This window comes from Megalops cyprinoides, chromosome 10 (genome assembly GCF_013368585.1).
Source record: "Megalops cyprinoides isolate fMegCyp1 chromosome 10, fMegCyp1.pri, whole genome shotgun sequence".
Classification (NCBI taxonomy): Eukaryota; Metazoa; Chordata; class Actinopteri; order Elopiformes; family Megalopidae; genus Megalops; species Megalops cyprinoides.
In genome coordinates this window covers 24936282-24964188 of record NC_050592.1, presented here as the reverse complement: position 1 = coordinate 24964188, position 27907 = coordinate 24936282, and the positions used below count along the sequence as shown (strand labels likewise).

Here is a 27907-nt window from a genome sequence, read left to right as displayed (position 1 = left end):
GGAGCGATTGCGTTATTTTAAAAACAAGGAAGTGAGTCCGGGAGTGATATAACTCCAAACCGGAGTTTGGGTACCTAGCCAACAAGTTATACAAAGTATTTAGCTAATACATTTTCACAGATATTGAATTCGTCACCTTCTGAAATGAACGTTGTTAGTAGCTAGCGAAACAATCAGGTCGAGAAGGGCCATTTGCAAATCCTGGTTATTTCCTTTGCTGGAAAAGGTCTTTTATTTTATGTCCGGCTTTTTCAGGAGCAAGCGACACAATTCTTAATGGGACATGTGCCGTTTTCAAACGGAAATATACAATCACTTTGTCCTCTCGTTGTTGTAATCATGCCTACATCCTCGTTGTAATTCAAAGTTCACCGTTCAGGGTTTCTCAGGAACTGGAGCTGTTTTAGGAAAGTCAAGATGCTGAACGTCCCATCGCAGTCCTTCCCTGCCCCCAGCTCCCAGCAGCGTGTGGCTCCGTCAGGGAGAAATAAAGTAAGTTTACCTTCCGTTGCTAGCCATGCTTCCGAAGTGTGTCGTGTGTAGCTTAGTATACTGCCTGTGCGTTCCCACGACTTCCTAGCCAGACTAGTTAGGTAGGTAGCTTAGAGTAGCTATCTTAATAGGAATACTAGTTTAGTCCCAGCAGCGTTAGAAATATTTAGAAGGAGAGCTAACATTAGTTAGACTTGCTTAGATGTTCCATTCTGTAAATACATATATTGAGCTGAAATTTCTTGACGCCAGATTTCTGTCAGATAGCATATTTTCATTACTTTATTGTAACTTAAGGAGCCGCGTTTGAATGGTGAAGTTCAAATGATTGTCTGCTCGTAGATAGCTAGAGTCATAACAGACAGTCTTGTACACGGGCTGGAGATTATAACAGGGGTTGCTTCGATCCACAGGTCTGTAGCAGATAGCTAGCTATGCCGTCTGGATGTCTGCGTGAACCGATGGTACCTATCTGGCTTACTTTGACCATCTAAGTTAACTTAAACTTAGACTGTTTGACAGACATACCCATTGTACTTATTAGCGCATATGGGCAGCGCCAGCTTTAAGCGATAAAAACGATATGCCATTATCGATTTTCACAACTTCGCTCGATGACAGCACCTAAAGCTGTCATTACCTGAATAGGTTAGCCACGCCATTCATTTTACAGCTGCATATCTAGGGAGCTAACCGTCTTTCAGCATAATTACCCAAAAGGTTATTCTCTCCTATGAAAATATTCTAATATCATTAGAGTCGATTTCTCCACCCCACCACTGTCGCGGCAATGCTAGTACTGCACCTTCACGTTTGTACTTAACACCGCTCTGCTTATGGAAAACAGCAGTCTCTTATGGCCATTGCTTACACGCATTTACTTTTATTTGCTGCAGTATGGTTCCACACCAAAACCCATATTAGCCCTTAGTGATACTACTCAAATGTCTTCCGCATCAGCGGGCGACTTCCGCAGGTTTTTTCTAAAGCCTATTTATTTCGCATTTTGTTGTACTGAATGGTGTAACCTACACCATCCCTGTTTAACAGTTTTGCAAACGCAAACAAAATGATGTGATGGGTAGTTGTGGCTATTACAAGTGAGTTGTGGTAGGCAACCTTTAATTCTGGAGATTCAGAGTCAGTACATTTATGATAGCAGCAATTGTCTGGTACAATATAGTATTTTCGTCCACTGTATTGGATTCTAGGCACTTTTTACATGGTGGTGTGAACATCTTCAGGAAGTTGGTTGTGAAATGGTTGTGAAAGTTGCTGGGCTGTATGTTCCTGGATTTTACAGTTTCAGAGCATGGTGGTCAATGCCTCAAAAGTCTGTAGGCAACTTTTAGCTCATCACAGGAAAGTACATCTTAGGGGTTGACCTTCCATATTAGTAATGGTGCAGTTTGAGAAGTTGTCTCATTCTAAAGGTCAACAGCGCTAGTGAAAGGAATGATGTCATGTTCATGTGATCACTGCAGTGTTGTGGTTGGGGTGTGCTCTCGATGTTGACGTAGGTGGGGCTGAAGCCGGGCCGCAGTCTTATGGACTGGATCCGCCTCACGAAGAGTGGGCGGGACCTGACCGGGCTGAGGGGCAGGCTCATCGAGGTCACGGAGGAGGAGCTTAGGAAGCACAACACGCGAGATGACTGCTGGACCTGCATACGAGGTGAGATGGGCACACACATACACACACACACACACACACACACACACACACACACACACACACACACACACACTTACATTTATTCATTTGGCAGATGCTTTTATCCAAAACAACTTACAAGTGAGGTAGAGTGCAACACATGCAAAAAACCATAAGGAGTCAGCCATATTAGAAGCGCCGCCTAACCAGGTTTCAATGGTTGGCCAGACAAGGTACAAACTAGGACGTTTCGGTTTTGAGCCCTGCTCCTTACCACTATGCTACACCGCCGCCCACACACAGGCAAATTCAGGCAAATCCAAAATCATACTGATGCACCCACCTGCACAAACACATACACACACACTGATACTCAAGCCCAGAAGTTAACTCATTAGCAGTCACAGAATCAGTTTCCTGCTGCTGTGGACATTGTGTTATGAAACTAAATGTAATTAATTAGTAAAGCAGGATGTGAGTGTCTGTGTGTGGGAGAGGGGTTGGACAGCGCTGTCTTGTGCATATGGGAACATTGTGAGCAGGTTGGGCTCTTGGTGTTCAGTTTAGTTCTGTTTAATTGCTTCTCAGGGGATTAGCAGGAGCACAGATGGCCAATTCTCTCTCAGTCCCGTGGATGAAATGCAAATGAACAGTTAATACACAGTGGCATTAGTCAGCAGCTTCTCCTGGCCAGCCTCAGAGGAAAAAAAAAAGATCTTGAGTGAGTGGGCTGCCTGACACAACAGCGTGCATGCGCAGTATCCACACTGCGTTTCTTTAAGTCTCGGCAGGTAAGGTTGTGTTTGTGCCACCTGAGAACGATGCACCAGTCTTTCCCTGAGGATTTTTTTTCTAGGCCTTGTAGGGCCAGGTGACGCCATGTTGGTCAGCGCTGTGTTTAATTCCATCAGCATGACTTGGCATTGGCATCTTGAAAGAGTACGACTGCAGAAGGGTTTTGGCTAAAGCTGAGCGTGTGCGTTGCTGAAGCTCGGAGGTTGGTCTTCCGTTACTGCATTTCATTGGTAATGTTTAGTATCCCTGCATGCGTTTCCCCCATGTGCTTATTGGGGATCCCCTGGCCCTCGCTGTTCACATAAAACACAGGCAGTGTCACTGTGAAGTGCACATAAACACACACACACACACACACACACACACACATTGTTACATCTTTGGCGTAGGCTAATGGAAACAGAGGTGAATCAATGTCCTGTGTCCACAAGTTTGTGTGTATGTCTGCTTTTTTATCTAGTTGTATGTATGTGTGTGTGTGTGTGTGATTGTGTGATCCTGTGACCATGTGACCGTGTGCATGTGTGTCTGTCTCTCTGTGTGTGTCCAGTGTTGATGCGTTTGTATGTGTGTCTGTGTGTGCTTGTTAATGTAGGTGTGCTGTAATGAGACCTCGGAGAGGATGTTGTGCAGCAGGAGAGAGCACGGACAGCCCTGATGCATTATTTCCTTAGTTAATTGTATGCAGCAGGGCTGATGTATTATTAATGAGGCCGAAGAGAGGAGATTTACATTTGGAACAGTATTTGCATGCAGACATTGAGGATCTTGGCTAAAGCAGCTTCATTTGAGTCCGTCATTCTAACAGGCTGGGTGAAAGCTATTATATTTCAAGTGATTGTGAATGCCCTGAGCACTTCTGCATTATTTTCATTAGAATGTTACAGGTTTGGTTCTGTGGAGGGCCGCTGCTGTTGTACTGTTAATATACAGAATGAATAATACTGAAAGTAATTGTTTAATAACAGCTGCCTTTGGCTGTATGAGTGACTCATTATCAGCTGGCAGGTGTGTCCTTGAGCTTTAGATGTTCTCATAGAGAAAAGATTGGTACCCCAGGGTGAAATAGGTGAAAAAGGGTGAAAATATTCATAAATGTCCAACTTCAGTTGTGAGTCTTATGCTGTGTAATTTGAAGACTAGGTTTGTTTGTTCTTGTGTAGCAATACATATACAACTATTCAGTCTGTTTGTGTAGCGTGAGCTAGGATACCAACTCACCTGACTAAATTCCCCGCAGTATTCCTTTTGCACCACCAGATGGCAGAATAACGCTTGCAAGAAGTGGCCATACCCCTGTAAATATTCCCCAACCTCACTGATTGACTCTTAAAACGTACACAGACAAGCTCATTAATACATGTTGTGACTGGAAACATGCAGCTTGCATTGAGTGATGACTGTGTAAAGCTGTGATTACAAGTATTAGCAAGGTGCTTTGTGTATTACTGTGGGTATTTATTTTGTGGTTGCTTTTCATATGAGTGTGCAGTTATTGCTGAGTATATGCTGGTTGAGGTGTGGGTTTGTGTGTGTGCGTGTGTGTGTGTGTGTGAGAGAGAGAGAAAGAGAGAAAGAGAAAGAGAGAGAGAGAGAGAGAGACAGTATGTATTCCTCAGTGAGGTGTGTATGTGTGCTAAATGTGTTTATTGATGGTGTGTGCATCGGTTCCAGGCATGGTGTACAACGTGAGCCCCTACATGGAGTTCCACCCGGGTGGTGAGGACGAGCTGATGAGGGCAGCGGGGGTGGATGGCACTGACCTGTTTGACCAGGTGAACCGGGTTTACAGCACGCACTACAGCCCAGGGCCATTACACACTGCAGCACACAGGAGACAGAACAGTTTGTCTGTGTCTCTTTTGTGTGTGTCTGTGTGTGTCTGTGTGTGTGTGTGTGTGTGTGTGTGTGTGTGTGTGTGTGTGTGTGTGAGTATATCTAGTGTCCTGTGTCCACATGTTAAAGGTCTTTGTGTGTAGTTGGTCTATATCTCTTTGCGTGTGTGTGTGTGTGTGTGTGTGTGTGTGTGTGAGCGTACCTGCGTGTGAGCATGTGAGTGTGTGAGCATCTGAGCGTGTGAGCATGTGTATGTGTCATTGTGTGTGTCTGGTATTGATGAGTATGTGTGTGTCTGTGTGTGCCTGTTAATGTAGGTGTGCAGTAATGAGACTTCGGAGAGGATGTTGTGCAGCAGGAGAGAGCACGGACAGCCCTGATGCATTATTTCCTTAGTTAATTGTGTGCCCTACCTACGTCTTCGTTAATGCTGAAATTCGCACTAACAATACTGAGCCTGTTTTTAATTCCTAGAATACACGCTCTAATTAAATGTTGTCTTGCACCTGCAATCTTCTCCTGTAATTCATGTCAGACCTTTACTACCATGGAAAAGCAAGATCAATAAGTATTTATTTTTCCGACAGCACCTATATACAGGTCCAAGACCCATGAACTGGAGCAAGCTGTATGTTTGCTAGAGTAGGGATTCTCGCCTTTTACTCTTTTACAGAGAATTGCTCATTCAACTTGAATGGATACACTTATGTTCTATTGTGCTGGAAGTCTCTGTGGATAAGAGTGTCTGCTAAATGAACGTAATGTAATATAAAGAGAATTGTTATTTTATATTATAAAAAAACATATTCCAGGGTATGTCACACACAGACTTTACATATGCCATTTATGCAGTGGGATGCTTTAATGGAGCAGTTCTGTAGAACTACGTCACTCAAAGGTCAGCTGTGCCCCACTCGGGCAGTCCTAACTTGAGCTCCCTGACCACTGCTACACATCCGTGAGTCAAACAGGAAAGGCCTGATGCTCATAATAACATGCATGAACAGTAGTGTGAGAGATGTGAGGTGGTTATTCTAGGATCCTGAACAGTTGTCAATGTTCCCGATTCAGTAGCATTTGTTGCCACAAGGTTTTTTAATGCTGAAAGGCTGAAAATAGGTGTCCTTGTTAAAGCTTTGGTGCTTTAGCGTAGCTGATGTAGTTTCACCACACTGTTTCTGCACGCTGTGTGTTAGCACACTGTCTCACCACACCGCGTACGCCAGCCGCGTGTCGCGACACGCTGTATCACCACACCGCGTACGCCAGCCGTGTGTCGCAACACGCTGTCTGCGTGCGCTGCTCTAGCGCACCGCGTCTCGCCGCGCAGTTCCAGCGGGCCGCCGCGCAAACGCTGACCTTTGCGGGGCCCGTTAAAACCGCTCGACCCGTCAGCTCCGTACGTGGGCCTTCCCGGCTGTCATCGGGTGACGGGCACGTTGGAATCGGAAACCCGGGGCTAATGAAGGAGCCCCGCTGATGCGTCCGTGCGGGGGCGTCGATTGGAATGGCAGCCACGCTGACACGTACCGCTCACCGCCTGTTATCAGCTACCCCCATGAGGAATCCGTCTCAGACCTGAGCCGCCGAGCTTGTGCGTTGTATGGATCTTCTGCCACGTTCGAGCACAGCCAACGTCAGCCGTGTGCGTCTGAGCGGGGCGCTGTAGATTCATTACATCAGCCAGCAGTCAGAATGCTGCTGCGGACGTGCAGTTGTGAGTGCGTGATTATGGATGCTGTTTTATGGCTGAGTCTTTATTTTGCTTGTTTACATTGTAATACTGTGATTTGTGTTGACATGAATAAATGCAGAAAAATGGTAATGAATACTGATGGCTTCGTGTCTGTATTCTTCATTGTTACATTGTGACTTTGTTCTATCCTGATACAATGTAGCTGCTGTCTTCTTTATTATTTGCATAATGATCTCTATTGTGCCCTGTTAGATTGTATATATTAACATATGGGGAAGAATGATAGTCAATAGTTATTGATACTTATTGATGTTGTCTTTCTTCCTCTGTGTGTGTGTGTTTTAATGTGTGTCTGAATGTGTGTGTACGCAGGTCCACCGCTGGGTTAATTATGAGTCCATGCTCAAAGAGTGTCTAGTTGGAAGAATGGCAGTCAAGACCAGCACTGTTACCCAAGGTAAACGGGGTGTGTGTGCGTGTGTGTGTGTGTGCGCGTGTGTGTGTGTGTACATCAAGTGTGTGTGTGTTATGCATTTCTGTGTCCGTGAGAAAATGTGTTTGTCTATATGTCTACTTATATAGGGATCTTCAACTTCACTCTGAATTCTATTTCTGTCTGCAGCTCAGCTAAATACAGAGAAGAAAATCAGTCCTGTGAACGGTAAGAACACCTACTGTATACAACAGCCCTGATTAATATTAATAAAGAGAATCCCTCCAGCTATACTCCTCTACAGAGCCTGTTTACACCACAGACATGAAACCTGATTATCACCCTTACTTTAGTTCAGCATTTTGTTTAAAAAGGATCTGGAAGAAAGCCAGTAATTGGGTGTCAAAACATTTGTGCAAGTACTCCGCTAAATCGGGCAAATGACTTCACAAACACTTGTAGCAGTTAGACATGGTGAAAGAGTTTACTTAAATGAGTGTGCCACTGTGGCAGTGGGAATATATAAGTACCGTCCATACCGCTCCTTTTAGCATGTAGACCTAACCTTGAGCCTCTACTCTGAGAATCTTAGCCTATTTGGTTATCACCTGCAGAAAGCCCTGTCCCACTGAAATCCTCTTGCGTTTGTGTTTTCTCACAGGTTTGCCCGCCACTCTCCCCGCCCTGGTCTTAGAGACTCCCTCAGCCCCACCCAAGGCTCCGCCCCCGCCCAAAGACCATCGTCCCAGGTGGGTGCGTTCAGAATGGCTGGTGTCTGTGATGTGGCCTGTCCGCTCTTGCTCACAGAGGGCGCAGTCTTCAAGCTGTAGCATCCTTCTCTGTTTCAGTATACAAGACGGGATTCTCTCACATGTCCCTTGAATGTAAAACTTCTTAACTTACTTTTCTGTTATTAATTTAAATTAAAATGATTGTATGTTATTATGGCATTGTTTTTACTGCTGCTGAATAGTTGGCTTGATTTTTTTTTTGTTTTTTTTGCTTCTAATGGCCCTGGTGGATAGATTAAGAATGCAGCTACAGTGTAGCAATGACTCATTTGTTTCTTTGAGACCTGCGGAAATTTGAAATTTTTTTTAATGAGCCAGATAAATTCTTCTGGCAAAGATTAAGGGGTTTGCAAATCTCTAGCGTTACACCCAAAACCCCTGCTCTATACAAACTAATGGGTGATATTACCTTAGATGGCATCTGCTTTATATATTTTAATACAGTCTGATTCCAGAAATTGTGGTGTGATCCGGAACACAGGCTCCTGTCCATGATTAATGGAGGCCCCCCAGACAGAGTTGTAGATGCGGTAGGATTGTTTAACCTGGGTTCAGCAGTGTTCAGTAATTACATCTCTCACTGTGCTGTTTCTTCCCGTAGTGCTGTTGCAAACTGCAGGGTTGTATTATCTCCCCCCTGCCATGTATTGATTCTGCAGAGGCATGCTATCTGCCCACACCAACCTCTCGCCCCCTCATTAGTCCCTGGGTTACTGGTACAGTGGGTGTGTGCTCTGAGTGCCTGTAAGGAGTCATGTTTTAAAGATGTGCACATGTGAGCCCTGCACAGCCTCCTGATGTGCATGGCTGTTTAAATGTAATTTCTGTTGGCTGCTCCATAATGAATATCTGCACGTTTTATGTTATCGCAATGTGTTTTGGGTTCTGTTATCCAGCCTCTGATGTATGGTAGCATTCTTGGCTTCACTTGTCTAAGTCAGGTTGCGCAAGTTAATTTAGGGTAGGGCTTGAACAGTTTTATTCTCACACTTGCTGGTCTGGGAGTGTTGTTTACCTGGTCTGACACTTGCTCATTAAACATGAATGGATACACTTATGTTCTATTGTGCTGGAAGTCGCTCTGGATAAGAGCGTCTGCTAAATGAATGTAACGTATTGTGAAAACCCATTCATGTATCCATTAGGAAATCCACAAGTATTTAACGTGAAATGTTTTCTCTGTAGTTTTGTATTTGTGTGCATAGCTATGTATGTGTTTTTTTTTATTATTGTTTTCTGGATACTCCCCTTCCTTTTTTTTTTTAACCTAATTCAGTATTGGCAGTTGTATGCTAGACTCATGTCCTCAAACACCCTCTTTGCTCATGCAGTGAGCTGAGCACAGTGCTCCAATATAGCCAATGGCTGTTTTTCACAAGTCCCACATTGCTCCACGGTGGCACCTGCCAATTGGAGGGACTTTGCAGGGACCTCATAAACCTGTTGGAGGGCAGCACAGCGGGGGGACGAAGGAACTCCAGCTGAGCAAAGCGAATTAGCCTCGCTGCTATTGGCCCCTGGTCACCGTTGGCCGATGACACAACTGGGCTTGAACCTGGCCTGTAGGGCTCAATCTGCACTCGGAATGAGCGCTTCAAGTTACTGAGCCACTTCACAGGGTTGAAGCGGTTGTACTTCCACAGCTGATGTGTTTTATTTCCATGTGATTTTTTTCATAGCAGAAGTATCGTGGCGAGGACAGTTGGCTTTGATGATGATATTGATGGGTGAGACCCGAGCCCTTGGCTCATCGTTTCAGAATGAAATGTGTGGGGGGCCTTTGGTTACTTACGCCCTCGACTTCTTGACTTCTTGCTTTCTTACTCTTCAATGAGGGAACTCTCTGGTCATACCGGCAAGGCTCCCACACACGCCATGCTCAGTCTTACATTTATATGAAGCACACTCATGCAAACACTCAGCCCCGTTCAAAACAAAGAGGAGCATATTTACATTCATTCTCTCAAGTCCCCCTCGGAGTAACAGCCTGCTCCTGTTGCTATGGAGATTTCCTTGTCAGGTATTGATATTTTCTTTTTAATGTCACAAACTGAGTTTGCTAAGCTGTATTTATTGTAAAGCTGTGATGTTGTCAGATAGACCACATTGTCTGTATACTCCGATGGCCTCTCTAGCTATTTCAGTCGATTCGGTGAGCATTGTGCAAATGTTCCATTTGTAAGCCCTGTTACGGATAATGATGTTACTGTACAAATTGTAACCTGTGCAGCATCCCTGTGGAAGCATGAGTGGCCATCACACTCTTGATGAGGTCAGGGTAGTGGTTCTCTTTTTTTGTATCTGTTGATGATTTTTCAGTTAAAAGACTGAGTATGTAAAAAAAAAAAAAAAAATTTCACCATTGGCAAATCAAACTTGGTCATATCCTGTTGTCAAACAGGAAGTATGTGATATTTCGGTCTCTGTCTCTGCACAGTCTGCTTTTTCGATCTTTTAAAAACAAAGTCTGTAAAGTCTGTCCTCGAAAAGGTATTTATAAAACTAGACTGTAACCCTTTGTTGGCTGTGTTGCTCGAGTCATTGAAATAAAGAAGGTAAACTAAGCAGGACATCGCCACCCAGAAGTCTGTATTGATTCTGTGCTGCATAAGTGTTGCTGAGTAATTGATTGCAGCAGACACTTTGAAAGCAAAAGCTGGTTTTAAACAACTGTTTAGCTGTGTGTGCGCTTGTGAGTGTGCGTGTATGTGTGTGTACGTATGTCTATGTGCGTGTATGTCCGTGTGTGTGTGTGTGTGTGTGTACATGTGCAGGGTTTATTAGTAGTTTAGTTACCACAGAGCTAAACAAACACTAAGCTTTATATATACTGGTAAAAAACAACAGAAATGTAGCAGATTTTGTGTGTAGGTGAACCTTGTCACCTCAGGCTGATCGCGGCGAAATTATTTGGTTGAACCTGTAATTACTGGATGTTGAGACTGACATTGGAGACCTGGATCAGTCAAAAGATTAATTTGTTGATTTGTTTGTTCAACCTCATGGGCCAGAGTCCCCCTTGTACTTCTAATGGAGTTCTGTACTTTGCTGTGCTTAATTAAATTTGTGCTCTTGCAGTCTGGCCATGAGAAGTTGTCCTTATTTGTTAAGTCATATCATTCTTCCAGATTCGACTGGTTCCAGACTGAGTCAACAGTCAGTGTAGTGGTGTACACCAAAAGGAGGGTAAGCACCTGAACTTGTCCCACCCATCCCTCAGTTCAGTGACCACTCTGACCACTGCTCCACACTGCTCCACACTGCTGCTCAGACCACTGCTCCACACCGCTGCCCTTATCCAGGCTGCTGCTCTAACCATGACTATTACAGATGCCATAAAACACAGCAACTTATTTTTGATTGGAAAAAAAACGTCAAGCAAAACGGCATCAAGCAAAGTCGTGCACTAGATACCTGTGAAATGCAGTGCCTCATTTATGATAAGCACACCGTGGTCATGTGACATTATTAGTAAAGGTTAGTTGATAATTGGTGTAATTATCTGTAATTAGCGTCTATAGGTGACATTATCATAAGCCTCCTCTCTCTCTGACCCCACAGATCCCCAACTCAGGCTGTGCAGTCATTGACCTGCAGGACGGCGCTCTGCGGATGGAAGTTCTCCTGGGAAAGCTTTCCTACCTGCTCCACCTCCGTGAGTGTCCCCTGTCCTTCTTTTCCCATCCTGTCAGATCCCACCATCCCTTTCTCGCTGTTTTGACCCAGAAATGACATCTCTTCTATCCATTTTCCATCTGTCAGAATTCAGCCTGTCACTCTTGATTTCGTGGAGACAGGCATTTTACTTGTGCATTTAGACTGCTGCAGCAGGTGGACCTGTCCTTATGGAATAGGAGGGGATAGTTTTTAAAGCCATTAGAAAACGAATTGCTTAAAAACACATAGTTAACATGTTGTTCGTTTTCCATTTTGATTTCCGGCATAACACTGAGGTCAGGAGGTTAAAACCACAATTTAGAGGAACGAATCTCAGCCAGGGTGTACAGACTATTCATAATTTAGAAGTGAACAGTATACTGTCACAGGTCAAACATAGATGGTTCAGATTCAGATATTGGCAATGAAGTGTGAAGTTTTTGTCTCCGCGGTGTGGGGGGCATAGGGTGTGTGGGTGGGCATTCATTCGAACTTTGAATAACGAATTAAAGTATGAATTACTTTAACGGAGTAATCAAATTAAAGTACATTTTTGTCATTCTCTTACAGTAATTCTCATTAAATGTTTCTTTGATTGCCGAAGTCACGACTGCGTAAATGTAGAACAAATGTAACGCTTGCTTAAATTTGATACTCAAAAGATAAGACAAACTGCATTATTGATTGAAAACCCAGCCACACAGGTGTGTGCCAGTGTGGAGTAGAATGTAATTTCTATGATTCTGTTACGCTCCGAAGTTGTTAAACATTTATCTCTTTTTTTTTTAGGTTTGTCTCATGAAGTGGAAGAACGTATCTCAAGTAAGTACAGGAAATGATTTGTTGCATTAAGCTCTCCTCACACTCTTGTGTACATAAATGTCCACCCCCACATTTGAATTTTGAGCTTTCATATAATATCTGAAAAAAAGCAATTCACAGGGCCTGTTCAGAAATCCCTCTCTCAAACATAAATGAAGTTCCGTTCAGTTTTCAATCCTTTGAACCTGTCTATACAAACTGCTATGAATCCATGGACTCACGGTGCCATTAAACTAGTATAATTTTTTCCTCTTCGTGGGAGTCTCTTACCTTGGTTGGTTTATATACCTTGAATGTGCCACATTATCTCTTTATACAACTGAGTATTTTTTCTGACACGATTCAGATTAAGTACCTTGTTTGAGGGATCAATGGCAGTGACCTGCTTTAGGTGAATAAATGCAAGGTCTTTGTTTGCTTTGAGGGTTGAGGAAGGAGGAGCAGTCTGGCCTGGATTTGCTCAGCTGTGAGCTTCACTCTCTGTGATAACGGTTCCCTGCATTCACCCAGTCATTGTTCCTCATATCCTCGGTTGCATCGGTTGAACAGTTCTCACTTTTTAAATTTTGTCTGAGATCCAGTGTTTTTGTTCGTTTATCTCCTGTTTTCACAATCATTTTTCGGGTCTGCATGTTTGGAGATTTTATACGTTCTGGTTTGCTGGAATGGCGCCTGATGAAATTAGTCTTTAGTTTATTTTTTTCCCTAAGTAAATATACACACGCTGTGATCTAAATTCTGGTAAGTATTCAAATACAATTCATTATATTCAGTGTGGATTTTCTGTTTTGATCCTCATAAATTTTAGTTGAGCCCATATTTGCGATATAGTCTTGGGCCAGGGCCAGTCAGCCTCGCCCTCCATTGGTTTGAGGGAAAAAAAAAAAAATCCTCTGGATTAGTAGCTGCAGATTAACGCTACAATTTGCATAAACACACCACCGAGAGCATATAACTCTAGCTGGCAACTGCAGAGAGATGCCTTATCCAGACCAGCAGCTACACACAGTAATGTTTCGACCAGCCCTGCTTACCTTAGCACTGGTCAAAGGAGAAGCAGGACTTATTGTGGTTCTGGAAGAGCACAGGGGAGTGCTCTTGCATCTGATCAACACAGAACGGTAATGGGACACAATTGTCCATCTGTACTTGGAGATGGGGAGATGTATACTTCGCTGCACTGTAAATGGATGTGAGTCACGAGAAGACAGGCTGGAAGTGCTTGCATGCTCCGTTGTTTGTCTTTGTAAAGCATATCTTCTCCGGGCACTCCGCTGCGCTTTGAGACGGGACCATCTGTCTCTCTGCGGTGCCTATCAAAGCTTTCCTACACGAACCTGTCCCACTGTCTCACTCACTAAGCCGCATCTCAGCTGTACCTTCGTCCTCTGCTAAACCTAGTCTCATCTTCCATTATGGAACGGAGAAAAAAATAACACTCTTTGGATGGGCTTTTATTAGGTCGCGTCCCGGGCAGAACATCTGCTTGCACATTAGTAAACACTACATCCTTCCATCAGCCTGAAATGCTCCCCCTCCCAGCATAGTGATGCGCACTTCATGATCCAGTCTTCCTTTTGGTGAGTCAAACGTCATCACGAGCGAAACAAACCTCAGCTATGGTAAACATGCTGAACAATTTTAGCCCGAGGACATTGTGCATTCTGTAGACCTGCACGTAGTGTGCCCAGCAGAATAAGCAACATGGACACATGGCAAAGCAGTCAGTGGTGTTATGTTAAATCATGTGCACAAATGATCTGTGGTTCTCTGCCAGATATGAGGGTAGGTATATCATATATTTTTCAGTTAAGCATTTGTGTTGTTTGGATAACATAGTCACACCTTTGCACCAGAGTGCATTTCTGTATATGAATACTGCATTGGTTCAGAGTCTAACACATATTATGATGGCTCAGGTTCATTCAATACAGAGGTTACAGCTCTGTATCGAATGAACCTGAAGAATGATACATTAGTGTGCCGAACTAGTCGAGCGTGCCCGCCATGCTGATCACTCACTCAAAATCACTCAAAACTCAAAAGGTTTGATTCATCTGATGTGACGTTTCGAAAGAACGGAGCCGAAGAATGAATCAAGCTGCCCGTCCCCACGTACAGTGCGCATCAAAGGAGCCTGGTAACACAGCCACGTGCCCCGGCCATTTGTTCTGCTCTTTAGTGTTTGGAGCACAGCTGACGGTTTGCACACGAGATGCACTCCTGTCCCTCTCGAGCCCCCAGCTGCAGGAAGAACAGAAAGACAGCCCAGCTCCCATTGTGGGTTAATGCAGCACCAGGCACTGAGAAATGGAGGAAGTGACAGGCAGCTTTCTCCACTGTGGGGCGAGACGAGCACTTATTTTCCGAGGGAGGTGGGGGCAGTGATGGTGGAGTGGGCGTAGTTTCTGTTCCCGCTGTGGCTTTTTTTTTTTTTTTTTTAACTCCAAGAAAGCTTTTGAAAATTTCATTTCTCAGGCAAGGCAAATGGATATTCGCACACTCACAAACTTTGTAAGAGACCATTTATTTCTTGTTAATATCTCTTTCTTATTTTGAGCCTGCCAGCTCTTCTCTTTTGTTATTGTTATGTTCACAGATACACATTTACTTGTGGTAGTGCCTGGCATCAAAGATAAATATACACAGCTGTAAAAAATGACTGCAAGGAGAAGATAAAACTCTCATGTCAATACAATACAGTGCTACTGTGAAAACATAACACAACAGAACACTTCAGTCTAAAGGTAGTCAATAGTGGTGATAATTAAAGCAGACCCTTAATGAGACATACAGCATTAGACCACACACTGTGGTTTAATGCTTTAGAGGATGTTGTGCTCAGCTACCAAAGTGTGGGACAGCAGTCCCTGCCTGATGGTGATGTATGCTCGTCATCCTGGAGTTTGAGAAACAAAGGAGCCAGGGGGAGGGGTAACGGCGGGTCTCTCTCAGGCTCCCCCCTCAACGCTGTGCTCACCATGTTTTTTCTGCCCCCCTCTCCCTCTGTCCCGGCAGTCCAGACAGTGAGCACGGTGGGCACGGTACAGGTGAGCCTGAGGAAAGCCGCCAAAGTCCACTGGACCCAGCTGGGAGAGTCCCTGGATTCCCATGATTCCTTTCTGCGGAGGAAAGATCGGGGTAAGTCATGTCTCTGCTGGAGCACGCCTGTACCTCTCAGGTTCTGTATCTCTGTCTCATGCGCTTTCTCTCTGTCGGTCTCTCTCTCTCTCACGATCTTGCTTTCTATCTATCTGTCAGCAAAATTGCCTGCATTTGTTGCTTATCAATGGGAGCTTTGTCACCATTTTTCAAGGAAGTATTGCAGTGCAACTGCTTCTTTTTCAAACTGTGTGATAAGGAATAATGAAAACGTTTCACTCTGTTCAGCCTGCAAAATCTGGCAAGCTTCAGTTTACAGGAAAAAAGTGATAAATGTTTTGGATTTTTAAAAAGCCTTTCTTTTTTCCCCTTAATGCCAAATAATAAAGCACAGATTATCTAAAGGCAAAGGGACCGCCTTTGTTGGGGGAAAGAGGATACTTTTAAGACTTTATATGTGTGGCCTTTCTGAGGAAATAAATGTGTTTTAAGGACATCTCCTGCCTTCCATGAACAGTAACACTTTGAGTGGCGGGAAAGTCAGCCTTCTTTTGTTGTAGGTAAATTTAATTATAGGCACTGTGATGTGGAGTTTTTTTTTTTCCTCATAAGTAAACCAGATTGACTGTTGATGCAAAGCTGAGGGTGCTTGTGAGTGCATGCTGCCTTTCATCTTTGTGCTTTCTTCACCGACCTGCTTTTCTCAGAATGTGTGTGCTGATGGCGTTTCGCCTCAGTCCTCTGTGATACAGGTCCAGCTACAGGTGTCATTAGAGTCAGATACGGGTCATCGGCCCCTCTCACTCCCCTCAGGACCGCTCACGTATGATATTTCTCTGTATGCGACTCCTGGCTGCTCTAAGCCTGCTGCGTTTCTGTGGCTCGAGGCATGTGAAAGCGCAGTAGCCATATTTTTCAGGGCGCGAACCCTTCACTTCCTGGTTTATGGGCCCGCTGATTTCACCGTAGCGGTGCTGCAGGGGAAGGAGAAAACACGGCATGCTGAATCTGCTGCACACTAGAACCCTGAGACCCTGTTCTTATGACAAACGCAAACACCATATCTCCTCTCACCAGCACGGAAAGATTTAATGGCAGCGTCTGCTTTGGGGATGATCTAAGCCTGTGCCATTAAAAAAAAATATGAACACTGTAAAATGTCAGTAAGTAACACCTCCCACAATGTTGACACAGCTTGGGCATGAAGCTGACAAAGGGTGTACCTCTTTAGGAGATCAGGGAAGCTCCAGAAGAAAATTTAACTTAGGGTAGGGCTTGGATAATGTCATGCTCACACTCACTGGTCTGGGAGCGTTGTTAGCCTGGTCTGACACAGTTTCTCATTCAACTTTAATGGATACACTTATGCTCTATTGTGCTGGAAATCGCTCTGGATAAGAATGTCTGCTAAACGTCTGCTGAATATGATGTGATATAATGGAGGAACATGGGCTATACCAAATGGATTTTTTTATTCCTTTGTATTTTCCCTATGTCTTCTTCTCTGATGTGTTTATTGCTTCATCTCACCTGCTGTCTTTATACAGCGGTCTACTTCAGGGAGTGCGCGATGGTGTCCAAGACAGACGTCACACACGACACCAGGGTGTTTCGTTTCCGACTGCCGCGGGGATCTCACATGGAGGTTCCAGTGGGAAAACACGTCTACCTCAAAGCCCTGATCCAAGGTACGGCCACCGTTTCATCCATTCCTGATCCCTGACCAATAAGCAGCAGCCATCTCTGTGGATGGTTGGGTTTCATGTGAAATTTTTGTGAGGATGTTTGGTCGCTGAGGTTGTGATTTTTGAGCTTTGCAAGCGTCCCATCTAGTGTTACAACACTTGTGAGAGTGTACAGTATACAGTGTGTTCTCTGTACAGTGTGATACATCCTTCAGTTTACAGTATGTGGCCAGGTACTCAAGTGTGTTTCCTGTACAGGTAGTGAGGTGGTGAAGCCCTACACCCCGGTGGACAGTACACTGATGCCAGACTCCCAGGACCCCACAGACAGCGGCCATACTGACATCTTCCTCATGATAAAGGTCTACCCGAACGGAGTGTTCACCCCTCACCTCGATGCCCTGAACATTGGTGAGCCCAAGAGTCGTCTCTCTCTGTCATAAGGTATTAAGTGCTAACACTGAATATTAGATATTCATCTCTTGTCTGCCTGCCTGTTAATGGGTACGGCAGTGAACATCAGCGAGTCCTCTCTCTTCTGTCTGTGTGTTAATGGATAAATTCTCTGGATATTGGTGACTCATCTCGGGCTGGCTGTTTGAGGAAGTGAAAATACTTCCAGAGGGTGTTAATATTGAAGTGAGTGTGTGCAGTGACAGGAAGCGGCCCGCGCGCTGCCGGGTTTCCTCTCAACTCGTTTCGCAGGGCCTGTCCAGCTGTCCGTCACCGCGCTCCCGCGGCAATGAGGAGAGTGGCACACCTGGGTGAGAGAGAGGCTGTTGCTTAGCGCGCAACAGAGACAGAGAGGAGAAAGAGGGGGAGGGAGGGAGAGGGAGGAGGGACGCAGGAATAGGGAGGGAAACAGGGGAGCGAGAGAGACAGGGAGGGAGAGAGAGAGAAAGAGAGACAGACAGAGAGGGAAAAGGGTGGGGGAGAGGGAGAGAGAGAGGGGGAAATGGGGCAGAGACGGGGGAGCGAGAGAGACAGTGAGGGAGAGAAAGAGAGACAGACAGACGGAGGGGGAGGGAGAGAGAGGGGGGAAATGGGGGGGAGACGGGGGAGCGAGAGAGACAGTGAGGGAGAGAGAGAGAAAGAGAGACAGACGGGGGGGAGAGGGAGAGAGAGAGGGGGAAATGGGGCGGAGATGGGGGAGCGAGAGACTAAGAGAGACAGAGACAGGGAAGGGTCTGCCTCTCCTGCTCCCTGGTACTCTGCGTGAGAGTAAGAGGAGAAAGTGCAACACACAGCTCGGCGTGCACCATCACATGTAGGGCGCATCACGTTCCTCTGACTCTGGGTCGGCTGTGGCTGAGATCCAAACAAAACTGCACGTAGCCAGGCGGCTTTATCAGTGTGACCAGCATGGTGTCTGTGAAATGGAAGGTTTAGGAGAAAAACAGTAGGGTGTCAGATTGACTGTTTCACCGACAGCTCTGATAGGTGCGACTGATGTGAAAAGATTATGCAAAAAAGAAAACAACTTTGGGAGACTGTATTTAAAACGTTTGCACAAGGTATGTGCTGTTAAATTAGAATAGCATGAGTTCGCTTAGCGCTTTTCTGAATTGGCAGCTGTTTTGCAGAAGCGGCCCCTAGACACAGAGCTGCTGTGAGAAAATGAAGAAGGCTGTATGGCATCACCTGAATACCATCCAAACTCTCTACCTTTACAGCAAGAGTACCAAACAGAAACCTCAGTTTACTGACTGCTTTTCTGAATGTGTACCTGTATCACCCCTAAACCTCTGCTTTTCAGAAGAATCAGAATCAGAATAGACTTTATTGTCATTGCACAGTGGGGGTGCAAAAGAAATGCAAAGAAATATAAAGAAAAGCTCGTGCGTTAATATGGCCTTTATAAAAACTACTTAAAGTGCACAGTGGAATTGCACAGTTGTATTGAGGTAGAGGGTTGGGGGGGGGGGGGGGGGGGGGTGTCAGTGTTTGTTTGCAGTCCGTATGGCCCAGGGGAAGAAGCTATTTGTTAGTCTGGTGGTGTGGGACTTGATTGACCTGAAGCGCCGTCCGGAGGGCAACAGGTCAAACAGGTGATAGGCAGGATGTGAGGAGTCTCCTGTGATGGCCTTAATTTTACTGAGGCAGCGGGATCTGGATATGTCGTCCAGGGTGGGCAGAGGGCAGCCGATAATTTTTTGGGCGGTGTTAATAACCCTCCGCACAGCCTTCCTGTCCTCAGCTGTGGAGCCTGCGTACCACACCTCCAGAGTATGTTAATATGCTCTCCACAGAGGAGTGATAGAAGGCCAGCAGCAGATTCTTGTCCAGGTTGTTCTTCCTGAGGACACGCAGGAAGTGCAGCCGCTGCTGAGCCTTCTTCACTAAGGCCTTGGTGAATTTTTTGGGTCATTTAACATTTTTTATGGCGGAAAAATGTCTCTAATATGCAGCTAAAGTTTCATTTAGAAGACAAACTGCATGATCTCCTCAATCGTGTTAGGAGCTCAAGGTCTCATGTTCCATGCAGAACTACACAAAGAGCATTTGCTCACAGGCCTGTGACTGGGTGTATGAGAGTTGCTGGTGTAGCTCTGCTTTGCTGTGCAAGTTCTTTGCATGCAAAGGAGCGCCATATTTTGGGAAGAACCCGTGTTTCCAATGCACATTGCTATCCTGATATTCCTGAAATAACCAGTAAACATAAACTCTTGAGTTACAATGGGAATTATATCCGTTATATTGCACACAAATAACATAATGAGATTAAAGTACGTACCTGTACACTCACAAGTCAGCAGTATTTATCTTGTGCGAAGTGGTATTAAAACTGATCCAGGATTTGAATGTCAGTGTGTTACGGGTTTAACACGGTGTGTTGTGATACATTTTCCCTTTGCATTTAATAAAAATGATCTGGAAATGTAAATCTTGGGACTCGCTCATTATGTTTTTCATTCAATAACAGTGCTGCTGTTTACTGGGTGAATGAGCACAGTGGCTGCCACAAACCTCAGAATATCAGTCAAGTCCCAGAGGCTGAAGGACCGAACGGAACAGTGCGGTTGGTGTGTAACCGCATGCTCTGTGGAGTCGACTGCCTCAGCTGTTGGTAAATTAAACGGCATCTATCTTCGCTCCGCGTTTGCGTGTGGCACAGATAAGGCTTCTGTGCGTCCGTCGCTGAAATGAATATTCTCCGCGCGTGCTGAAGGGGAATCAGTCGCGCCATTAACCCTTTCATCACTTCCGTCAGTAGCGTTGCAGCATGCAGCTCTGTGGCAGTCACAGCTTTTTCCGTGCTGAATCTTCACCTGGGTACAGCTGTTTCTACCATTCATGTGTGCACTGCGAGACTGCGCTGAGCTGAGCTGAGCTGAAGTAAGCACTGAGGTGTTTTCGAAAATAACCTGAGAAGTAGCAACTAAACTGAGGTGTGTTGTGCACAAGTAAGCGTACTCAGGTGTGTGGAGCATAAGTAACTACACTCCGGTGTGTTGAGCTGAAGTACCTGCGCTGATGTGCATTCAGCAGAACTACCTGCACTCAGATGTGTTTAAAAGAAGCAAGTGCACTCAGATGTATTGAGAAGTAGCTCAACACATCATCATTTGAGACTACCGCACTGTTTTATTTTCCCTCTCCTTTACAGCATTTGGTCAGAATCCAGCATCCTGCTTATGTTTTTGACAGCGATCTGGCATTCTGCCGCGGTGTGCTCGCGTTGTAGGGCCGGATCCCTGTCTGTTTTGTTTTGTTGTTTAATGTTTATGTCCCAGTGGTCCAGATTTTAGTGTTTGGGCTGCTGTGTGTGTTTATGTTTATGACATGTTCATTTTACTCTGACTGAAATTGTATTTGCAGCATTCCGAATGTTAAGTTTATGGTTTCCTATAGTGCGACTGTTAATGTCATTACGGTATACTTGTTAAATATATGTTATATATTTAACAAATAATAAAAATAATAAAATAGTATTATCTACTGTGCAGATGTTCTTTTCCCTGGGTTGTTTGTTTAAGGCCATGGTGGCAATGTACATGAGTCCGCATAACCGTAATCATTTGAAAGTTCATTCTATTCCCCATGTATGAAGCTAACTGATGGCTATTCACTGCTGAGGGAGCTTCAGGAGCAGACAAGCTGAGGTTACTCTTTTCTGGGCTCAGCCCTTGTAATTGCAGGGCTTTATGGAGGGGGTTTATGGAGTGACTGTGATGACCGTGTTTCAGATGAATCCAGAATTGCAATTATCTGTCTGCACGGTTTTCTAAATGATTTTGTGAATAGTGAATTCTACACGCAGGCTTCCTGTGGGCTGTTAGTCCCTTTGTAGTCTTGGTTTAGGATAGCACCCCACAATTTACTGTTGTTAAGAACAATTTGCTGAAAAGCACAGTTGTTGAAGATGCTTTCAAAAATTGCTTGATTCTTGTATGCAAAATAATTGATTTTTTGTATCGGGCTGATTCTTTCCCAGTGTTTCACTGTTGATTTGTGTGTGTTCGCTGAGTGTTAGGAAGGGTACAGACAGTCCTCTTTTGGTCAGGATCTGTCTGTGCGTTTTAATTCTGACAGTGGAGAGATATTCTGCCATTGAGTATTCTCTTTTATAAAATAATGGGATTTGGTTTTGATTTCAGTATTCCAGATTTATTTTTAAGTTAGGTTTCCTCTGAATGTAGAGGTGTTTGTGCATGGTTACCTCTGATTGTAAAGCAGTGCTGTTTTTGTGTGATACTGCAGTGATGCTTGGGACCAGCAGACTTGGGACGCTCCTGGACTGAGTTCCCTTGGAAAAAAATCTTTTTTCATGTTGTGAAGTCATCTTATTCTGACCATGGTTGTGATGTAGATGCACAATCGGGCACTAGCTGGTTAGTAGGTCATGAAGTTTGACCCAACAGACCTTAAACTGTTATATATCACATATATAAATGTGAACCAACATGCCACAGTGAACTGTGAAAAGGTAAGTTATGTAGGGGGAAAAACAGGAGTCTCCATTCGGGGGTGTGATGGGTGTTGCACTGTCTTGCCTTAAAACAAAGAGCAGGATAAGTGTATGTAATGTTATAAATGTACCATCCATACATGCTACAGAACATTCACTGGTTTAAAACCAAGTCATACCGTGTGCAAAATGATAAGCATAGTCGCTGTGCTCTCTGTTCATGTGTCTACCTAAAAGTCAGCCGTCTTCATTGTTCATCTTGGTTTTTAGTTTTAAAGGTCCAGTGCTCTTGTTTCCACCAATATTCTCCCAATTTGGAATGGCTAATTGAGTCATGATGGTGCCGATCACTGCAGTCCCCTGCTTGACGATCAGGGAGGGTGCATGCAAGCACATGCCAACACGTGATACCAAGCGTCACTGTGTTACACATCACAGTCCCCATGCCAAGCTTGCAAAGACCTGAGCTGGAGGAGAACGCTTCATACGCAGCTTAATGCAGGCTATACATAGGCACCCTGACTGACCAGCAGGGGTCTCTAATGAGGAACGGGACAGTCAGCCCCCTAGCTGACCCACCTGCCTTTATATCCCCAGCAGAACAGAGCCAATTTGTTCTTCCGGTATGGACTCCCAGTCATCGCCGGCTGCTGACATGGCTAGGATTGAAACCCAGGCTGTAAGACTCAGCCTTGTATTTGACAGATCCAGCTCTCTTACTGGCTGAGTCTCTCGGGAGCCCTCTCATCGCTTTACAAAAATAGCGCTCTTCCTTGTCACAGCGTTGGTTATGACACTTCTGGAGGCACACACAGCCTGCAAATTCATCCTCCATACGTGAGGGGGGAAACAGTGGAACGATAGCGCTGCCATTTTGGAGGCCAGAACGATGTAAAATTTATGTTTGAATTCCGTGCATTGCTTCCTGAGTGCTGGGGAACTTGATGTACTTTGACATCCTTGAAACGTGGCCTTCAGAAGCAGGAGTAAAGGTTCCTGAGATTTCTGCAGTATGCGGCGCGGTGCGCTGAAACGAGCCTGACGTAGACAATACGGTGTGGCAGGAAATGCTGGAATCGCAGAATAGAATGGGCTGTTTGATTGAGTGGCTCCAGGTCCCTCCAGCAGGTCTAAGATTATCTGACTAGTCAGACAGTAGGCACGTATTATTTTTCTATTATTATCACAGACATTTGAAACAGACAAATACTAATAATATCTTAAAATACCCTTTCCATTCTGAGTTGCACTCTTGCCTCAAAGACTGCAGCCATTTTTCCAGTAGCCCACTATAGTGGTAAAGCTAACACCTGCCTCCTCCACATATTAGTATTTGTGTGCAATTGCTTTGAGTCTGGGTTAATTGCAGTAGTTATTTCACGATCTCAGTTATTTCACAATGGATGTTCTCCCCTAACTGTTTTGCAGTTTTCCACAGGAATGGCTGAAATTGTATGTTCTTTCACATGAAACAGCAAAAAGTAATTGTTCATCCATCTTCCACATTTAAGATGCACCACATTAGTAGATATGCCTAACTGATTTACTGCGGGCGCTGACACTTGCATTTATTAAAACACCTCAGAGAACTTAAAGAGACCCCTCCCAGGCGGTGTGAGGTGTGTGCGGTCTGCAAGATACATGTGTACCTGTCTGTCTCGCTCAGGCGATTCCCTGTCAGTCAGCAGTCCAGAGGGTCCCTTCAGTCTCCGCCTCGTGCGGGAGGTCACCCACCTGTACCTGCTGGCCGCTGGCACCGGCTTCACCCCCATGGCCAGACTGATCCGATTGGCCCTGCTGAACCTGGACTCCCTTAGGTGAGCTCTGTGTGTGTGTGTGTGTGTGTGTGTGTGTGTGTGTGTGTGTGTGTGTGTGAAAGAGAGTTTGGCTCCCATTTTCAGTCTTACCTCAGATGAATAATAGCTACTTTATTGGGGCTACCCTTGGCCTCTCATGTGTGCCATTTCCAGCATATTAAGTTTTTCTAAAGTACTCTTTGCGTGAAGGGGCTCTTAATTGACCACTTTGGTGGAAAGTGCATTTTTAAATCCAATTACCGTTTCCATGGTTCTTAATGTATCATTCAGGGTAATTTTTTAAGGCTCGAGGGTCATTATAATCACTGCTGCCTGTTTATTCACAGTGTGCATAGGGACAAAAGAAGGCTGAAACACTTGCTTTTTCAAATACGATGAGTATCCATGTGGCTTCAGCCCAGGTGTGGACTGAATAACTACGACCGTGATTTGTTGAACCATGGAACAGCATGTAAAGGTTGTGATTATTAAGGTCATAGATAGGTTGCCTGTACCATTAAACCCCTACAGCTAATCCAGAATGCAGCCTCACAGTTTGTCTACAATCTCCTTAAACATAGTCAAGTTACTCCCCTCCTCACATCACTTTATTAGCTTCCAGTTATCGCTTGCATCAAGTTCAAAACCTGATGGAATACAGGACAGTGAGTGGGACAACCCGTCATACCTCTTCAAATCCTGTGTTCTGCCAAGATTGCTATGCTCTGTAACCGTGGGACAAGTGACTGTCCCATCCCAATCGATCCGTGTCTGTACTGATTCCTCAGTGGTGGAATGAACTCCCCACGGCAGTCAGGACAGCGGAACCACTGGCCGTCTTCCAGTGCAGACTGAAGACCCACCTGTTCAGACTGTATCTCAGCTCCATGTCAATCCGTACTCCCTAACACCTGCTACTTGTATTACTTGCTGGTTGTTTTACACCCAGTATCGCAATGTGTTGGATTCTGTGATCTAGTGACTATGTGTGGTAGTTGCACAAGTTAAACTTAGGGTAGGGCTTGAATAGTTTTATGCTCACACTCACTGGTCTGAGAGTGTTGTTAGCCTGGTTTGACACTTTTGCTCATATTTACTGAGCTGGATATTTACTGAGGGAATTGTGGGTGAAGTACCTTGCCCAAGGGTACAGCAGCAGTGCCCCAGCAGGTAATTAAACCGGCAGCCTTTTCAGTTTCGAGTCCTGCTCCTTAACCACTGTGCTACACTGCCGCCACACCACAGAGGCATTGTCTTCCATGCAGTACGACTGAACAGAAGACGGGGCGCGGTGTTCTTTTGAATTTTCCCTGCCCATGTTCCCCCCCTGTTGTTGCCACTCGAGCGCCACTCATGAGTGGCATGCCCTGCCGAGGGAACACAGCTGCACAAAAGGAAATTGCCCAAATTTTATAGGGGCTCAGCACAGGGAGGACGCAGCGTGCAGGAGCAGGGAATGCGGACGCCATTAAGCATTCAGGACTGGGGGCGTGGCAACCCCTGCCTCTCCGGTAAGAGCCCCCCCCCCCACAGTGTGAGATTCCAAAAAAGCCAGCTCTCATTTTGAGTGTGACCTCCCAGCCAGCTCTCCCTAAAGAAACGGGTCTGCAGGGGGGCCATGCAGAGGCTTTGTGTTACTCACTGCAGTGTCATTTTTGTTATCGTGACTGCGAGTGTGGTGTAAAGTATGTCTGAGAGGCGCTGCTGAATGATGTGGTAGCCCCGGCTGAACTCTCAGCTTCTCTCTCTAATTCCCTCTCTCTCCCTTTCACTCCTGTGCTGTCCCTCTCACCTCGTCTCTGCCCTCTGTGACAGTGACTCTCCCTCTCTCCCTCACTCACCGTCTCTCTCTTTTTCTATATCCCTGTGTCTTCCCTTCTCAGTTCAATCCAGTGAGCTTAATTGGTTTGAAAAACATACACCAGTGCTGCCAAAGCAAAGCGGACATCCTTGCATACATAAGTGACATTAATGGCATTAATGCTAAAGAGAAACTAAAGAGTAAGGAAAAGAACAGAGCGGTGCTGATTGGTTCTCACACGCGGGCTGTGGCAGGAAGCACCATGTCGGGCAGCCGGCGGGGCTGTGTGTTCCCCTCCCAGACTGTTCCTCTCGTTCTGTCTCTCCTTTTCCTAGAAAAGTCAAGCTGATGTTCTTCAACCGAAGAGAGAGGGACATCCTGTGGCAGTCTGAACTGGATGCACTCGCCCTGCGAGAGGACAGGTACTTTATCAGCACTCCTGCCTGATCCACTCCTCTGTGGGCGAGTGTGTGTGAGTGTGTGTGAGTGTGTGTGAGTGTGTGTGAGTGTGCTTATGTGTACATATATACTTATGCATGCACGCAACAACAGAAATTTCCTGTATCTCCAGTAGATAAGACCTACTGTTTCTGGAACGCAAGGTTTACCTGTAAGAGCTCATTGAATTACAAGGCTTGTGTGAGACGCTGTTTCCCCAACTCCCTCCCTTCCCCCTACTTTGTATGTAAGACTGGAAGGTCTTGTTTAAGTGTATACAGTCCCTTTGCTCCACTAGAGGGAAACAGCCACTCTTATCGGTGGCGTCACAGAGTTGCCGAGATTATCTCTAACCTGCGGAACCTTTGGGAGGCTTGTGGGGAAATTTAATTTGTGGCCTGATCTGTTTGTGAATGAATTGTCTGCTGCTGGCTGCCTTGGGCGGAACCTCCAGGCCTGCAAACGGAGCGTGCATACCAAGGAGGCGAGTGTTCTGCAGCCAAGCCCCCTGTGAGCCTCTTTAAAGCAGTACTGCTCAGGGTATTTTGGGACGGTCTAATTTAATTTAAAGCCTCTATCTCAGAAAGCCACTGTACGCCCTGCCCTTCAACAGTGACTCATAAGTGCAGAGGGAATAAGTGGCTGTATGGCTCCAGCACAGCACTGATACACCAAGACATCTCTCATTTGGGGCTGGAAAATTGGGACTCATTGGCTATCATCAAAGCTGCAGGAACCAATGACGATATCAGAGTGTTAACAACATCGCTTTCCTCAGTGTTTTGGAGCAGTGTAGTTACACAAGGGCTCTCCTCTGTGATGTGCTATGACTGACAGTTAAGCTACCAGAGTGTGACACAGGCAAGGAGGATGTGATTCATGCTTTCACTTAGAAACCGGTTGGCTAGATCATGAATCTTTCATCTTGTCTACATCATTTTTTTTTCTTTCTGAAGCAGGGTTGGTTTCAGGGCTCAACTGAGAAGGACTGTGCTTTTTTTTTTTTTTTTTTTAACATATAAAGAACGCCGCTTTTCCCATTTCTATGGAAACCATTGTAAAAATTCAATGAGGTTCTGAACCTTTGGAGGCACAGCTTGCTAGAGCCCAGCATGCATGAAGCAGCCTGTTCTGTAAAATCTGCTTCATAAGCCATATTTATCTGGTGTTTCTTTTTTTTTTTTTTGACACTCCCAGTCTTTTTTTGAATGGTTGTTGCTAACGGTAGTGTGCGCTGGGCTGTGGCGTTTGAAAGCGTCAGCTCCCTGCTGTGGAGAGGAGAGAGAGAGACAGAAGCTCGTGCGGGTCCGGAACGGCCTGTTTGTGTGTTGCAGGTTTGAGGTTGAGTACGTCCTTTCTGTGCCGTCGGACGGGTGGACGGGCAGGCGGGGCCGGATAGAGGCGGCCATGCTGGCGGACTTCCTGAGCAGTCCAGAGGAATCCAAGCGCCTGGTGTGCGTGTGCGGGCCGACGCCCTTCACGGAACACGCACAGGGGTGAGCCGACAACAGTACCAGTACAGCTCAGTACCAAAGCATTGCTAGAATAGCACACTATGCTTCAACATTAACAACCTTTGTCTAGTAGATTCTGGATTCTTCGATTTGGATTATGTGATCTAGTGACTGATGTATGGTAGTATACTTGGCTTCCCTTGTCTGGCCTTGTTGCACAAGTTAATTTGGAATAGAGCTTGAATAGTGTTATGCTCACACTCACTGGTCAGGAACTGTTGTTCCCCTGGTCTAACACTGTTGCTCATTCAACTTGAATAGATACTATTGTGTTCTGTTGTGCTGGAAGTCACTCTGGATAAGGGCCTCTGCTAAATGAATGTAATTTAATGTCTCCTGTCTTTTACAGACTCGTGAGAGAGTTTGGCTACAGTGACGAGGAGATACACGCTTTCCAAGGATAGGCGATAACCTCGACCACACCACAGAAACCTCACACAGCCTGTATCCAGAGAGCCTGTGTGTGTGTGCGTGCGCGTGCACATGT

At 45.4% G+C, this 27907-nt stretch overlaps 1 protein-coding gene across 1 annotated transcript; it reads left to right on the top strand.

Moving 5' to 3' along the window:
* Positions 1-27907, top strand: LOC118783932 (cytochrome b5 reductase 4). Its single transcript, XM_036537861.1, has 16 exons — positions 1-492; positions 2013-2166; positions 4615-4715; positions 6845-6929; positions 7095-7133; positions 7567-7654; positions 10825-10882; positions 11258-11351; positions 12143-12175; positions 15194-15316; positions 16825-16965; positions 17221-17373; positions 23538-23688; positions 25804-25890; positions 27241-27402; positions 27770-27907. The coding sequence occupies exons 1-16, from the start codon at positions 418-420 to the stop codon at positions 27822-27824; spliced, it is 1599 nt and encodes a 532-aa protein (XP_036393754.1). The 5' UTR covers positions 1-417; the 3' UTR covers positions 27825-27907.

Excerpts from the sequence above, each read along its gene's own strand:
- LOC118783932 (XM_036537861.1), top strand. The coding sequence starts at position 418 with ATGCTGAACGTCCCATCGCAGTCCTTCCCTGCCCCCAGCTCCCAGCAG. Across the intron at positions 493-2,012 it reads CTCCGTCAGGGAGAAATAAA|GTGGGGCTGAAGCCGGGCCG; the intron begins GTAAGTTTACCT and ends ATGTTGACGTAG. Across the intron at positions 23,689-25,803 it reads CTGAACCTGGACTCCCTTAG|AAAAGTCAAGCTGATGTTCT; the intron begins GTGAGCTCTGTG and ends TCCTTTTCCTAG.